At 37.3% G+C, this 13,358-nt stretch overlaps 1 protein-coding gene across 1 annotated transcript in view; it reads left to right on the top strand.

Moving 5' to 3' along the window:
- The window catches only part of JADE3 (jade family PHD finger 3), a 131,906-nt gene that overhangs the window by 64,162 nt on the left and 54,386 nt on the right, over positions 1 to 13,358 (top strand). Inside the window, exons 3-4 of the mRNA XM_008589268.1 lie at positions 675 to 731; positions 1,524 to 1,603. Of these exons, the coding sequence (XP_008587490.1) occupies positions 686 to 731; positions 1,524 to 1,603 (126 nt within the window). The 5' untranslated portion in view covers positions 675 to 685. The remainder of the gene's footprint in view (positions 1 to 674; positions 732 to 1,523; positions 1,604 to 13,358) is intronic.

The following is a 13,358-nucleotide window of genomic DNA, read 5'->3' as shown; positions in this document are numbered from 1 at the left end:
ATTGTTTGTGCTTTCTATAACATTCCTTATGTTTTTTTTTTTTTTTTTTTTTTTTTTTTTTTTTTTTTTTTTTTTTTGTGGCTGGCTGGTACTGGACCTTGGTGTTATCAGCATCACATTCTAACCAACTGAGCTAAACAGTCAGCCCTATATAGTTGTAATTTTAGATTAGACTACCTGTTTGGGAGATGGGGACAGGGGGAAGCAGGAAGAAAAGCAGTGTGGTCATGCTTTTAAAGGTGGGCTATGCCTCACTTGTTCTTTCCTCAGCCAACAGTGTCTCATGCCTTTTAACCTTGGCCCTTGACAGCTCTGCCTTCACAACTGCTCTTTCCTTTTCTGCTCCTCCCTTATTGTGGATCCCTGGCTGGTGACAGCCCTGTGGCTGTCCCCCTTTGTTTTGGTGGACAGTGGACATATGGCCATATCTGAGGCTCCAGCCAATGCTGTACCACTCATCCTCTGTGACTTGGCTAAGGTGCTAATGTGTGGCCTCATCCAATGTTTGACACACTTTGTATTGGAGGATTTGATAGTACCCTTCTCCCAGTACTCTAGGTCATTTGAGAATGTTCTTGACAGAAATTATTCCATTTGTGTGATTTACCTTCTGCTACTCCTGGGATCTGTGGTACAGTGTTGACTGTTTCATTCAGTGTTGTTCTCTTTCCCAGGATGCTCCAGGATGAAACGCCATAGGCCTCTGAGCGGCACTGACAGTTCTGATGAGAGTGAGTAGAACCGGCTGGCGCTGTTAACCTCTATGTCTATACCCCTTAAAGATTTCTTCTTTGACTTGAGGATAAGCAATTTTATGCTTCCCTCAATGGTTAAAAGATAATGTTTCTGGGAAGGAAAGTGAGGGCATCATTTTTCTTACTCATTTAAATTTTGTTAGAGAAAGATAAATTAGGTAGAAGACTTGGTTTTGCGTGGCATACAACATTTTGTTTTTCACTGTTCATTTACCTAAACAACAAAAGCCAAACCTAGTAATGCTTTAACAGAACTTGTCTATAAAGGAGGAAAAGTAGGAGAGCATAAATTGTAGGCCCTGGTTTGTAATTGTAGCTCAAGTACTAAATGTTTGACTGTGGGTCAGTCATCGTTTGTAAAAGGCAACAACCTTATTAACAGTAGCCTTTGGGGAAGTGCTGAAGGATACAGATTACTTGCTCCACATTTTTAGTTTTTCCAGTTGTTTTTGCAGATACTTATTCTCCAGGTGGAACATCAGTTGTGTTATTCCAAAATATTTTGAGGTATGATTTCACCAAATCAGATCTTCTCAGCCTTAGCATTGTTGAAGCTTTTACACTCTGGAAGGTCGGCTATAAATGTTGTTAAACTCCATTATGAGGCTCTTTTGGGTGCAGTTTAACTGTTCTCTTCAATGGTATGAGATTTCTGTGGTAATCTCCATCATATCTTTCATATTCTCTTCGATGACATCTAGTTTTATAACATTTAGTTATGTTAGTGGGTAATACGTCTCAGTATTTTTTTCTAATTATCTTTTGCAGGTCCTTCTACTTCCTTTACTTCTGCCTCAATGTATAGGAGCAAGTCAAAAATTCCAAATGAACACAAGAAACCTGCTGAGGTGAGATCAGATACTCAATTTTTAGATTAAAGAAAGACAGATAGTTGCCTCCTGCCCACGTACCTATAATATCCAGAATCTGAAGATGTGAAGAGTAAAGTATGTGCCAGTGAATAGACTTTTTTTCTGATGAACTTGTTTTCCAGGAAAGATTCCATTTTCTTTCCCCTTTAGGAGAACAATAATCTTCACAGTGTGATTTTATTTTGGTTCCTGTCTTTAGAACATTCCTCCCCTAGCTGGGAAGTCAGAGAGCTGTACTTGGGGAATTGGGAATGATCCAGAGATCTTCTGGCCTATGATTGGAAAGAGCTAAGTTAGCAGGTAGGAGATAGTACAGGAAGGGATAGGTGAGGAGGTTGTGGATGGAGAATGGAAGGACTAGGTTAGAGATCTGGGCTGTGCTCTGTGACGGATCCTCACAGCTTTCAGAGCACTGCTGGCCCAGGAACAATGGGTCACTCTTTGTGAGACTGATCATCTTCTGCCCCAAGGGCAGCAAAGTGCTAGGGTTGCATTTGCTAATGGTTTAATGGATCCTACATACTTTCCTCTGTGATAATTAAATGATTAACTATTCCTACTTTGTGAGATGGGAGGGTGGGTATTTGTAGCACTAGTTTACAGAAGAGAGAGATTTAAGGATTTACCGTGATATGATACACCATCTAGTACAGCAAGTGACAGGGCCAAGATGAGAAGGGAGGTCTTTCATGCCCTTTCACCCTCAATTTCTGGAACCTTAAAAACAAAAGGCATACTTAAACACACGTTTTTTTTTCCCCCACGTACTGTTGTGGGGTTTTTTTTTGGTGGCTGGCCGGTATAGGGATCTGAATCTGCATCGTTGGTGTTTCAAGGTTGCTCTCTTACTAACTGAGCTAACTGGCCAGCTCCTGTATCTTTATTTCTACTATGAGTAGGCTTCCTTGGCTGTAAAAGAAAAGAGAATGTATTAGTTATCTATTGCTGCATTACAAATTATCAAAAAATTAGTGGCTTAAAACAGCACACATTTTATTATTTCAGTTTCTGTGAGTCAGGAATCTGAGCACAACGTAACTAGGTTCTCTGTTCAGTCTTTCAAGGCTGTAGTCACTGTTCTGACTGGGATTTGTTCTCATCGGAAGGCTCTACTAGGGAAGAATCACTTCCAAGCTCATTTAGGTTGTTGGCAGAATTCATTTCATTGGAGCTAGAGGACTGAGGTCTCTGTTTTCTTGCTGGCTTTTGGTGGAGAATCACTCTCAGTTCCAAAAGACCCACTCACTTACACTTCCTTGCCGCATGGCCTTCTGCGTAGGTCCTCTCACAACGTGGCAGCTTACTTTTTCAGAGCCAGTGAGGGGAGTGTATTTCCCTCTAGTCTACTAAGATGGGGTCTTATATAATAAAATCATGGGAGTGACATTTCATCACCTTTGCTATATTCTGTTGGTTAGAAGCAAGTTACAGGTTCCACCTGCCCTCATGGAAAGGGGTTACTTTCCTCATTGGGAGTTAATTTCGTGTGTGTCCACCAGTGAGCATTTCTCCCTTCAGATGAGGTTGCTTTTCATTTCCTTTTTTTTTACCAGGGATCTTTCTGGGAGTGGTAGAATATCAGCATATATTTATATGTGTCTGTCATACAGAAAAACTTAGGGAATATTATGTACATAAACAGGAGTGGAAGAAATTTCCTACCTATCCAAAGGAGTCTTTGACTATGGAATGGTGAGAAAGAAAACTTGCTACCTTCTCCTTTAGTGGGACAGCTGACCCTAGGACATAAAGTAACTCGAAGGTCTTGAGGTCTTCTGCCTCCAAGTCAGTGGGAATAGCAGTTGTCAACATAACGTGGACATTATCGTACCTACTTTTCATAGCTACCATTTACTAAAGTTTTATGTATCAAGAGCTTTACATTAGATAATCTAATTCTTTCCTAAATTTAAGCAATTATGAGACTCTAGTTGGACATATGTTAAATTAAAATACAGATTCCAGATCCACCTCACCCTGTGACACTGGTGAATTAGTATGTCCAAGGGAGGAACCAGGGATCTGGTTTTTAAAAAATGACTCAGGTGATTTGTATGATCAGGCACATTAGGAAAATAATATACTCTCGTTTCGTTTCCCCAATAACACTATAAAGTAGGTACTGTTCTTTTTGCAGGTGATGAATCTGAGGCTCAGAGAAGTTGTTACTTGTCCAGGGTCGTAATAGTAGAGCTGATATTCAAGTTTTGATTTACCCTGATTCCTGCTTTATTAACCAGGTTCACTTAAGAAATGAAAATAATTTTTTCTAATGGGTAAACAGGAACAAAACAAAATTAGACTGCATTTTTTTGTTTTGTTTTGTTTCATAGCCTTAGAATTGGATAGAATCTTCAAGGGCCATCTTAGTCTAGCCTTCTAACTACAACCCATACGAGCCCTGATGTAAGAAAACGTATTCCACTTACAAAAAGGAACTCCAGATACTTGTATAATTAAACATAGTAAACTTTTCTCGTATTTCATCTTTTATGTCAATTTCTATTTGTCTGGAGTACTTAAGGAAATTGAAGATAACTTATCTTTCTTACTCAATATTTCTGAAAACTATTGTTTTATCATCTAAAACACTAGTGGTCACCTAGATATAGCCTTGTGTTTTTTTCTAATAAACTTTTTATTTTGTGATAATTTTAGATTTACAGAAAAGTTGCAAAGATAGAACTGAGAGTTCCTGTGTATCCCACATTCAATTTTATTTTCCCTGAATGTTAACATCTTACATTGCTGTAATAGATTTGTCAAAACTAAAAAAAAAACAATGTTGGTGCATTGCTATTAGCCAAACTCCAGACTTTATTGGGATTTCACCAGTTTTTCCATTAATGTTTCCTTTTTGTTCTGGGATCCAATCCAGGGTACCAAATTACATTTTGTTATTATGTCTCCCCAGTCTCTCTGGTCTGACATTTTCTCAGTTTTTTCTTGTTTTACATTACCTCAACAGTCTTGAAGATTCCTGTCAAATATCCTGTAGAATATTCTCAGTCTAGGTTTGTCTCATGTTTGTCCTATGATTAGATTGAAATTATGGTTTGGGGGAAGAATACAGCAGAGGTGAAGAGCCCTTCTCATCACATTCTATCAGTGGGCCTGACATTTGGTTATTTATAAGGTTTCTCCATCGTAAAGTTACTATTTTTCCCTTTCAATATTCTGTTTTTTGAAAGCAAGTCACTAAGCCTGGCCGACCATTAGGCAGGAATTAAGCTTCCTCCTGAAGGGAAAAGTTATTTAACTTATATTATTTGATAATATTTTGTAAGGAATATTGTCTCTTCTCCCCCATTTAAAAAAGTTATTTAATTTATTTATATCCATATAGACTTGTGTATATTTATTTTATACTTTGGGTTATAATCCAATACTACAGTAACTTATTATGTTGCTCAAATTGTTCCATAAATCGGTGAAATCATCTCTATTATTTTTCTCTTTTTAATTTCATTGATTTCTATTCTTATTTTTATTTTTTCTCCTTGCTTTGGGTTTATTTGGCTCTTTTTCTAAATTCTTGATGTGTGGGTGCTTGCATTATTAATTTGAGATTTTTCATCTTTTCTAATACAAGAATTTTAGTGCTATAAATTTTCCTTTAAACAGTGTTTTGGCTGTATCCCATTAATTTTGGTATGTTTATTTTTATTTTCATTCAGCTTAGTGTATTTTTTATTTCCCTTGGCCTATGGATTCTTTAGAAGTGTTTTGTTTCATTCCCAGTGTTCGAAGACTTTCCTGCTGTCTTTCTGTTATTGATTTCTAGTTTTAGTCTGTTTTTGTCATAGAACATAGTGTATGCTTTCAGTTCTTTTACATTTGTCAAGGTTTGTTTTATGGTCCATGATATGGTTTATCTTGGTGAATGTTCCATGGGCACTTGAAAAGAATATGTATTCTGGTATGATTTGGTTTAAGTCTGTCAGGTTACTATTTGTTTTCTATTTGTTACCTTTCTTTTTTGTTGTTGTTATTGTTCCTCTGTTTTATTTTCTTTCTTTCTATGGGTTACTTGAACAATTTTTTGAATTTCATGTTGATTTATCTATAGTAACTTTGAGTAAATATCTTTGTACAGATTTTTAGTGGTTGCTCTTGGTATTACCTTTTAAATACATAACTTACCTATCTACTGATCTCTACATTTTACCACTTTACATGAATATAGAAACCTTACCACCATTTAGGTCTGTTTATTGGCCCCCTCCCATGTTTATAATGTAATTTTCTCTACATGCATTGAGAACCACATTAGACAATGTTATAATATTTGCATTAAACTTTATTTAGAAAACTCGAGGATAGTCTATTATATTTAACCATATTAGTACTCTTCTTTCTTTATTCCTGATGTTCCAATTTTCCTTTTTTGTTTATTTCCTTTCTGTTTGAAGAACTTCCTTTAGCCATTCTTTTAAGGTAGGTCTACTGTGATATATTCTCTTGGTTTTCCTTCAACTGAGAATGTCTTGATTTCACCTTCATTCCTAAAGGATGTTTTTGCTCAATATAGAATTCTGGCTTGATGGTACTTTTCTTTCAGCACTTGGAAAATGTTGTGCTACTTCCTTCTGACCTCCATGGTTTCTGATGAGAAATCTGCTCTCATTCAAATAGTTGTTTCCTTCTAGGTAATCAGTCATTTTCCAGTTGATTTCAAAATGTTCTTTGTCTTTAGTTTTCAGAAGTTAGGTTATGATGTATCCGGGCATGGATTTCTTTTGATTTATCCTGTTTAGGATTTGGTCAGCTTTTTGAATCTATAGATTGATATCTTCCACCAAGTTTGGGAAATTTTCAGCCGTTATTTCTTCAAATATTTTTTCAGCTCCACCTTCTCTCTTCTCTCCTTTTGAGACTTCAGTTGTATGAATGTTAGGTTATTTGTTATTTTCCGACAGGTCCCTCAAGCTCTTTTTATTTTTTTCAGTGTACATTCTTTCTGTTGATCAGATTGAATAATTTCTCTTCACTGTTTTTTTCTGTTAATTTCATTCTTCTGTTGAAACCTATCCATGAGTTTATTTCAGTTATTGTATTATTTCATTCTAAAATTTCCGTTTGGTTATTCTTTATATCCTCTGTTTATTTGCTGAGACTTTCTATTTTTTTTGTTTATTTCAAACCTGGTTGTAAATTTCTCACTGAAGCATTTTTATCACAGATGTTTTAAAATCCCTGTCAGATAATTCTTTTTTTTAAATTTTAACTTCTCAATATACATTGTAGTTGATTTTTGTAATCCTTTACCCATTCCTCTTTCCCTGCTCCCTCTCTCCCCACCCACATCATATCTGTTCACTTGTTACAAGTTTAAGGAATTATTGTGATTGTTGTGTCTTCTCCCCCACCCTTTATTTGTTTGTGCATTTATTTATTTATTTATTTTTAGCTCCCACAAATAAGCGAGAACATGTGGTATTTCTCTTTCTGTACCTGACTTGTTTCACTTAATATAATTTTCTCTAAGTCCATTCATGTTGTTGCAAATGGTAGTATTTCATTCTTTTTTATAGCACAGTAGAATTCCATTGTGTGGATATACCACAGTTTCCTTATCCACTCATCTGATGATGGACATTTGGGCTGGTTCCAACTCTTGGCTATTGTAAAGAGTGCTGCAATAAACATGGGAATACAGGTATCCCTTCGGCATGATGATTTCCGTTCCTCTGGTTATATTCTCATCAGTGGAATAGCTGGGTCATACAGTAGATCTATCTGTAATTGTTTGAGGAACCTCCATACCATTTTCCATAAAGGCTGCACCATTTTCAAGTCCCACCAACAGTGTATGAGAGTTCCTTTTTCTCCACAACCTCTCCAGCATTTATCGTTCTGTCAGATAATTCTAACATCTGTGTCATCTTGGTGTTGGTGCGTGTTGTCTTTTCTCATTCCTGGTTTTTAGTATGATGAGCGATTTTCTCTTGTACCCTGAACTTTTCTGATATTATGTTATGAGACTCTGAGTCTTATTTTAAATCTTCTGTTTTAGCAGGTTTCTGCTATAAACAGGCCAGCAGGGAAGAAGGGTGCTGACTCTTTACCACCAGTTGCAGAATTTCTGGGCTTCCTATTCTAGCTCTGTTATCTCTCTGGGAAGCGTGGAGTAGGGGATATCATTACTATGGGAATGGAAATCCCCTCCGTGTTGCCACCACTGATGGGGGTGTGGGGTGTGGTAAGGGGTACCACATTACTGATGGGTGGTGGTGATAGCCCAGGCTCCCTACCCAGTCTGCTAACACCACGTTGAGGAGGAGGGGCCCCTCATATGTTGCTAGGTGGGAGTGGATGTGAAGGCCTCTCAGGTGGTGTCCATTGACACCACAGTAGTCACACCTTTAAAAAAAAACATTTTTAACATCTTTTTTGAAATAAAATTCCCATAGTATACAGTTCACCCATTTAAAGTATATTATTCAGTGGGTTTTAGTATATAGTCACAAAATTATATAACCATCACCACAATCTAAATTTAGAACATTTTCATCACCCCAGAAAGAAACCTCCTGCCCATTAGCACTTAATCCCCAATCTCCCTACCCTTAGCCCCTGGCAGCCACTCATCTACTTTCCATCTCTATGGATTTGCCTTTTATGGACATTTTATATAAATGGAATCGTACAATATGTGGCCTTTTATGTCTGCCTTCTTTCATTTAGCATGATGTTTTCCAGGTTCATCCATGTTGTAGTGTGTATCAGTACTTATTGTCTTATGACCAAATAATAGTACATTGTATGAATATACACATTTTGTTAATCCATTCGTCGACTGATGGACAGTTGGGTTGTTTGCACTTTTTGGGTATTATGAGTAATTCTGCTATGAACATTCACGTACAAGGTTTTATGTGGATATGTTTTAAATTGTCTTGGGTAAACACCTAGGAGTAGAATTGTTGGGTCATATAGTAACTCTATTTAACCATGTAAGCATTTGAGAAACTGCCAGGCTGTTTTCCAATGTAGCTTCATCGTTTTTCATTCCTACTAGCAATGTATGTGGGTGTTTGAAATTTGTTATTGCTATGGACACCAGAGACTTCAAATTCTTTTAATGACCTTGTTTTTGTTTTCCCTCTTGGCTTAGGGTCTTTTTTGTACTTGTCCTCAGAGAGATTCTGTCTCTTGCAGCTCTCCCAGCTGTTAGCCACTGTTATTATCACTGGAGGCTTAAGCATGGTGGTGTAGGGTATGGGGGAGGGACAGCATTCTCTGATCTGATTAAAACTAAGTCTTTGGAGCACATAGTGGTCCTGTGTCTGGGGGTGGGGGAGGTGGTGTTCATGGGCAGAGCTTTTTGCCACTGCCCCCACTCCCTTTTCTGCCTGCAGCAGATATTCTCTGGGGTCCTTAGTTTTTGGCCTCAAGGTTCTCCCTCCTATAGATTAAGGATTTTTTTTTTACTTTAGGTAACACAAGGGAGGCTGAGGCTGGGTGATTTTTCCCTCTCCCCAGCAGTAGTGAAATTACACCATTGCCCTCATTTGATGTCCTTCTCCTGCAGATGAAGCCTTTTGTTCAGTAAGGATGCCAGAGTACTAAGCACCAGGGACCAGACAGAAGCACTTGGGGAACTTTCTCCAGGTCCCTCCACCTCCATCTTCCCTGTGTGAGCCTATTTGGGTTCATTTGCTGCCTTTCCTGCATTTTTCTTCTTGTAAAGATGGGAGTTCCTTTGTCTGACTCTCCACAGATCTGAGATGAAACCAGAAGTCTTGAGCCTTTTGTTTTTACTAGGAGTTAGTCATTGAAGTGCAACATAAATTATCCTTTTTGGTGGGGCTTAATTGGCTGCATTAATAGATACATATTTTCTTTGGTATTTAGTGTATCAGTGAGATTCCTGTGCATTTCCCCCCACCACCAAATTATCCTTCAGAGAAGTTTCGTAGGGGTATATGAATTCCATGTATGGTTCAGGGGCTTTACATATCTTCTGAAAATCATATGCAGATTTTTAAGGGTATGTTCTTGTGTATATTTTTCCCGAGCTAGTAGCCTTCATCTGATTCTCGAAAGGGCCTGTACTCTTAAAGATGTTTTTTAAAAACAATTCTTTAGAAAAAGCACATAGTGCTAGATGACCAATTGGAATGTATTAAAAAGACTTCATTCTTTCTCAAAAGCCAGATATTTTCACCTAATATTAGTCTGGTCTGTAAAACCTGTCAACCTATCTTAAAGGGTTGAGTGTATACCATCTGTAGGCCTGGAGTCTCATTTATTATTATCCAAGACGTTCATAGCAATAGAGTGAACACTCATATATTTTAAGTCAGTGGAGAACATTATATAGCCTTAAGTGTAGAGCCTGTTTACATCATTTTACCTGTATTTCAAACAAGCTTGACTGTGGTTTTCTAACCTACAGCAGATAAAAAGCACTAAGCAGCAAATGCATATTTATTGTGCAGAAAAAGGACATCGACGGAAGGGAGAATAACCTGCAAAGCAAACCTCAAATGCCATCTCACTTGTGAAAATTGACCCTATCTCCAAATCAGACTCAATCGTTCCCTCCCCATTACCTCTGTTTGGTACAGGGTGAGAAGAATAATCCAACTTACCTAAGCAACCCCAAAGTACATTGCTTTATGGTAATTGATGTTTCAGTTGGTATCAGCCCATAGCCATCAAAATGTTCTGTTTATTTTTTATAAGAAACCTGAGAATTATTTTAAACTATTTGAAAAATATTTTCATGAAAAATATTTACATGATTTTTTTAAAGTTTTAAATTTAGAAATTGAATAAGCTTTAATTCATGGGGAAAAAAAATCAATGCAGGATACAGTGTCTTAACAATACTGGGTACCTTTGTTATATGAGAACAGGCTTTAAGGGTTTTAGGCATGGTATTTTTTGCTAAGTTTTCTCTGCTTTTAAGTGGTTGATTCTTCTAGATAATGTGAAAATGTTTTGTGCATTAAGGTTGTATAATTACAGTTAATTCCTTTTGATTAAATGTAGTTACCGTCTTTGTAGCTGCTTTGTGCTTTGGAGGTGACACATCAGTTTGTGGTCAGTTATATATAGTTTCAGATTTAAGTAAATATGAATTAAAATTGATCAGTCTCTCTGCTTCATTCACATCGACCAGACAGTATTCCCCTTTGTCTTACAGGAAGTAAATGTTTTGGCTTTTTCCCTGAAAAATATCATACAACATTTAGACTAGCTGTGCTTTAAGGAACTGCTCACTGAGAGATGTTAATGAGAGCAATAAAAGCCAGAGTTGTCCATGAAGGACATTTTCATTTTGTGGCTCTAGCAGGTTAAGCATTGATGTCCTAATTGAATTCATAGTGAGGCCTTCTTTGTTTCTGCAAGCATCTGAGAGGCCAGATGTGCATACAGTGTTGGACTTGGCATAGCTTCTAGACTGTATGTTAGCCTGTGAATCCCCTCTTTGACCATAAATGAGCAGTTATCTGGTAAGTACAAAGCCTTTTTGTTTCAGGAACTTTTGGGGAAACTACCAGTGCATATAAAATAGGCACACAATTAAGAACTTGTAAAACTTTTCAACTTTATTACCTAGAAAGGTCAGTGTCAACATCCAGATCCCTCATTCATGATCTTTAACAACAAATAGCCATGTTTTATTTTGTAAAGTTTCTGCATTACCTTGTGGCCTCTGGAGTGTTTGTTAAAGTTCTTGAAAGGGCTCTTACTTGGTAACCCTGTCTTTGTGAGCCAAACCATGCACATTTTAGTTGAACCATGAACTCACATCTCTCTTACCTCATCAACAGTTACTTTATGGACTGGACAGAAGAACTCAGCCATCAAGGAAAGCTGAGACGATGATGATAGTAAAATAACTACATCTAACGTTTACTTAGCAATTGCTATGAGCCCAATACTGTGCAAAGCCCTTTATACAAGTTTCACCCATTCGTGAGGTGAGTGTTGAGACAGAATTTAGATAACTTGCTAAAAGCTACCAAGTGGTGAAACCAGTAGACCAATCCAGGCATTTTGTCCCAGAACCCATATTCCTTTCCTTAAAAAATTTGCCTGGTTCAAACATCAAACTATGAAACAAAGTACATTCAGAGAGATCCAACTACTATTTCTCTCTCTTCCCTGTTTTCTTCCCCCTCTACAGAGATAACCATTAAGTTTTTAGTTTATTCTTTTATCATTTATTTGTGAAAATATTTACAAATACGCGTATACGTGTGTGCCACTGTATAAAACTTGCATCACTAACCAGAATATGTTGTAGCTATTTTGTTTATATTCAGTTTAAAAACGCCTTTTCTTATCAGAAGCAGGTTCATGAGATCAGTCTGGTAAATATATTTCATATCACTTTGTAAATATCTGCCTGAGTGCTAAATTTACATTCCCATCCCCTCTTCAGCATTTTATGTTCTGCCTCATGCTTAAGATATTTGAGTTCTATAGCAAGGTAAGGCAGATTCTTGTAATCTGCCTTGAGTAAAAATGCTTCTCTAGAAAACTTGGATCTTATGCTGTTTAATCTGGCTAGCTTGTAAAATTAAAATCAGGCTTATCATATGAGTCTACACTTTTTCTCTAAAGGGGAAAGGAAAATTATGAGAGTCAGTGGATTTAGCTTTCATTTGCTTAAGAAAAACAGGTATGAGTTGGTTGGTGTTCTGCAGTTCTGGATTTCCCAGACTTGCCTGTTCTTGGAGGTTTGGTATTTCTGAAGCCATGGACAAGGGTCATATTTCATTGGCCTCTGCTTTTATATCTCTTTGTCTATAGTCATCAAGTTACTCTTCTGTTCAGTAAATATGTGTATTAGTTTCCTAGGGCTACCATAAAGATTACCACAAACTAGGTGGCTTAAAACAACAGGAATTTATTTTCCCATGGTTCTGGAGGTGAGAAGTCCAAAATCAGTCAGTCTGCACTCCCTCCAGAGGCTTTAGGGGAGATTCCATTCTTTGCCTCTTCTCCAGCTTCTGGTGGCTGTCCGCATTCATTGATTTGTGAATCAATGAATCACTCCAATCCCTGCTTCGATGAACACATTTCCTTCTTTTCTGTGTCAAATCTCCCTCTGCTTTTCTCTTGTAAGGACACTTGTCATTGGATTTAGGACCCACCTGGATATTCCAGAATGGTCTCTTCATCTCAAGATACTTAATTACATCTGCAAAGACCCTTTTTCCAAGTAAGGTAACATCCACAGGCTCCAGTAATTAGAACGTGGAAATATCTTTTGGGGGGCCACCATTCAATCCACTATAATGTTTCCAGGGTACTTAGGAAACTATATAGAACAGATTTTCATAAGCAGTTATGTCAAGTATGAAAACATGGCTATGCTATGTGATTAGATGGTGTGATATTATTAAGCTCAAAGCATCATTTTGCAATCCATTGATTTATAAAAAGTATCACTTGGAAAATAATATTTTAGGATGTTGACAAATATTTGGCTCTAGTATTCTTTCCAGATTTCCCACAGGGTTTCCCACAGCACTGTCTTTCCCCAAAGACAGTAGTGTAGCACGATTGTAAATTGCTACCACTACTTAACCACTGGCTCATTAAAGGTACTCCAGTAATTTTATGGAACTAAATCAAAATGGTGATTGTGTCCCTGAGAACACTTAGCTCTGTGTAAAACATGTTAAATGGATATGTCAGTGATCTCCTCTCACCCACTTATATAAAGCATTATGGAATAAACACCAGTTTTTGTCTCCTGTAGACTTAG

The sequence above is a fragment of the Galeopterus variegatus genome, unplaced genomic scaffold, assembly GCF_000696425.1.
Source record: "Galeopterus variegatus unplaced genomic scaffold, G_variegatus-3.0.2 Scaffold5337, whole genome shotgun sequence".
In the NCBI taxonomy this organism is placed as follows: Eukaryota; Metazoa; Chordata; class Mammalia; order Dermoptera; family Cynocephalidae; genus Galeopterus; species Galeopterus variegatus.
The sequence above is the reverse complement of the archived record's forward strand: the minus strand, read 5'-3'. Positions and strand labels throughout refer to the sequence as shown.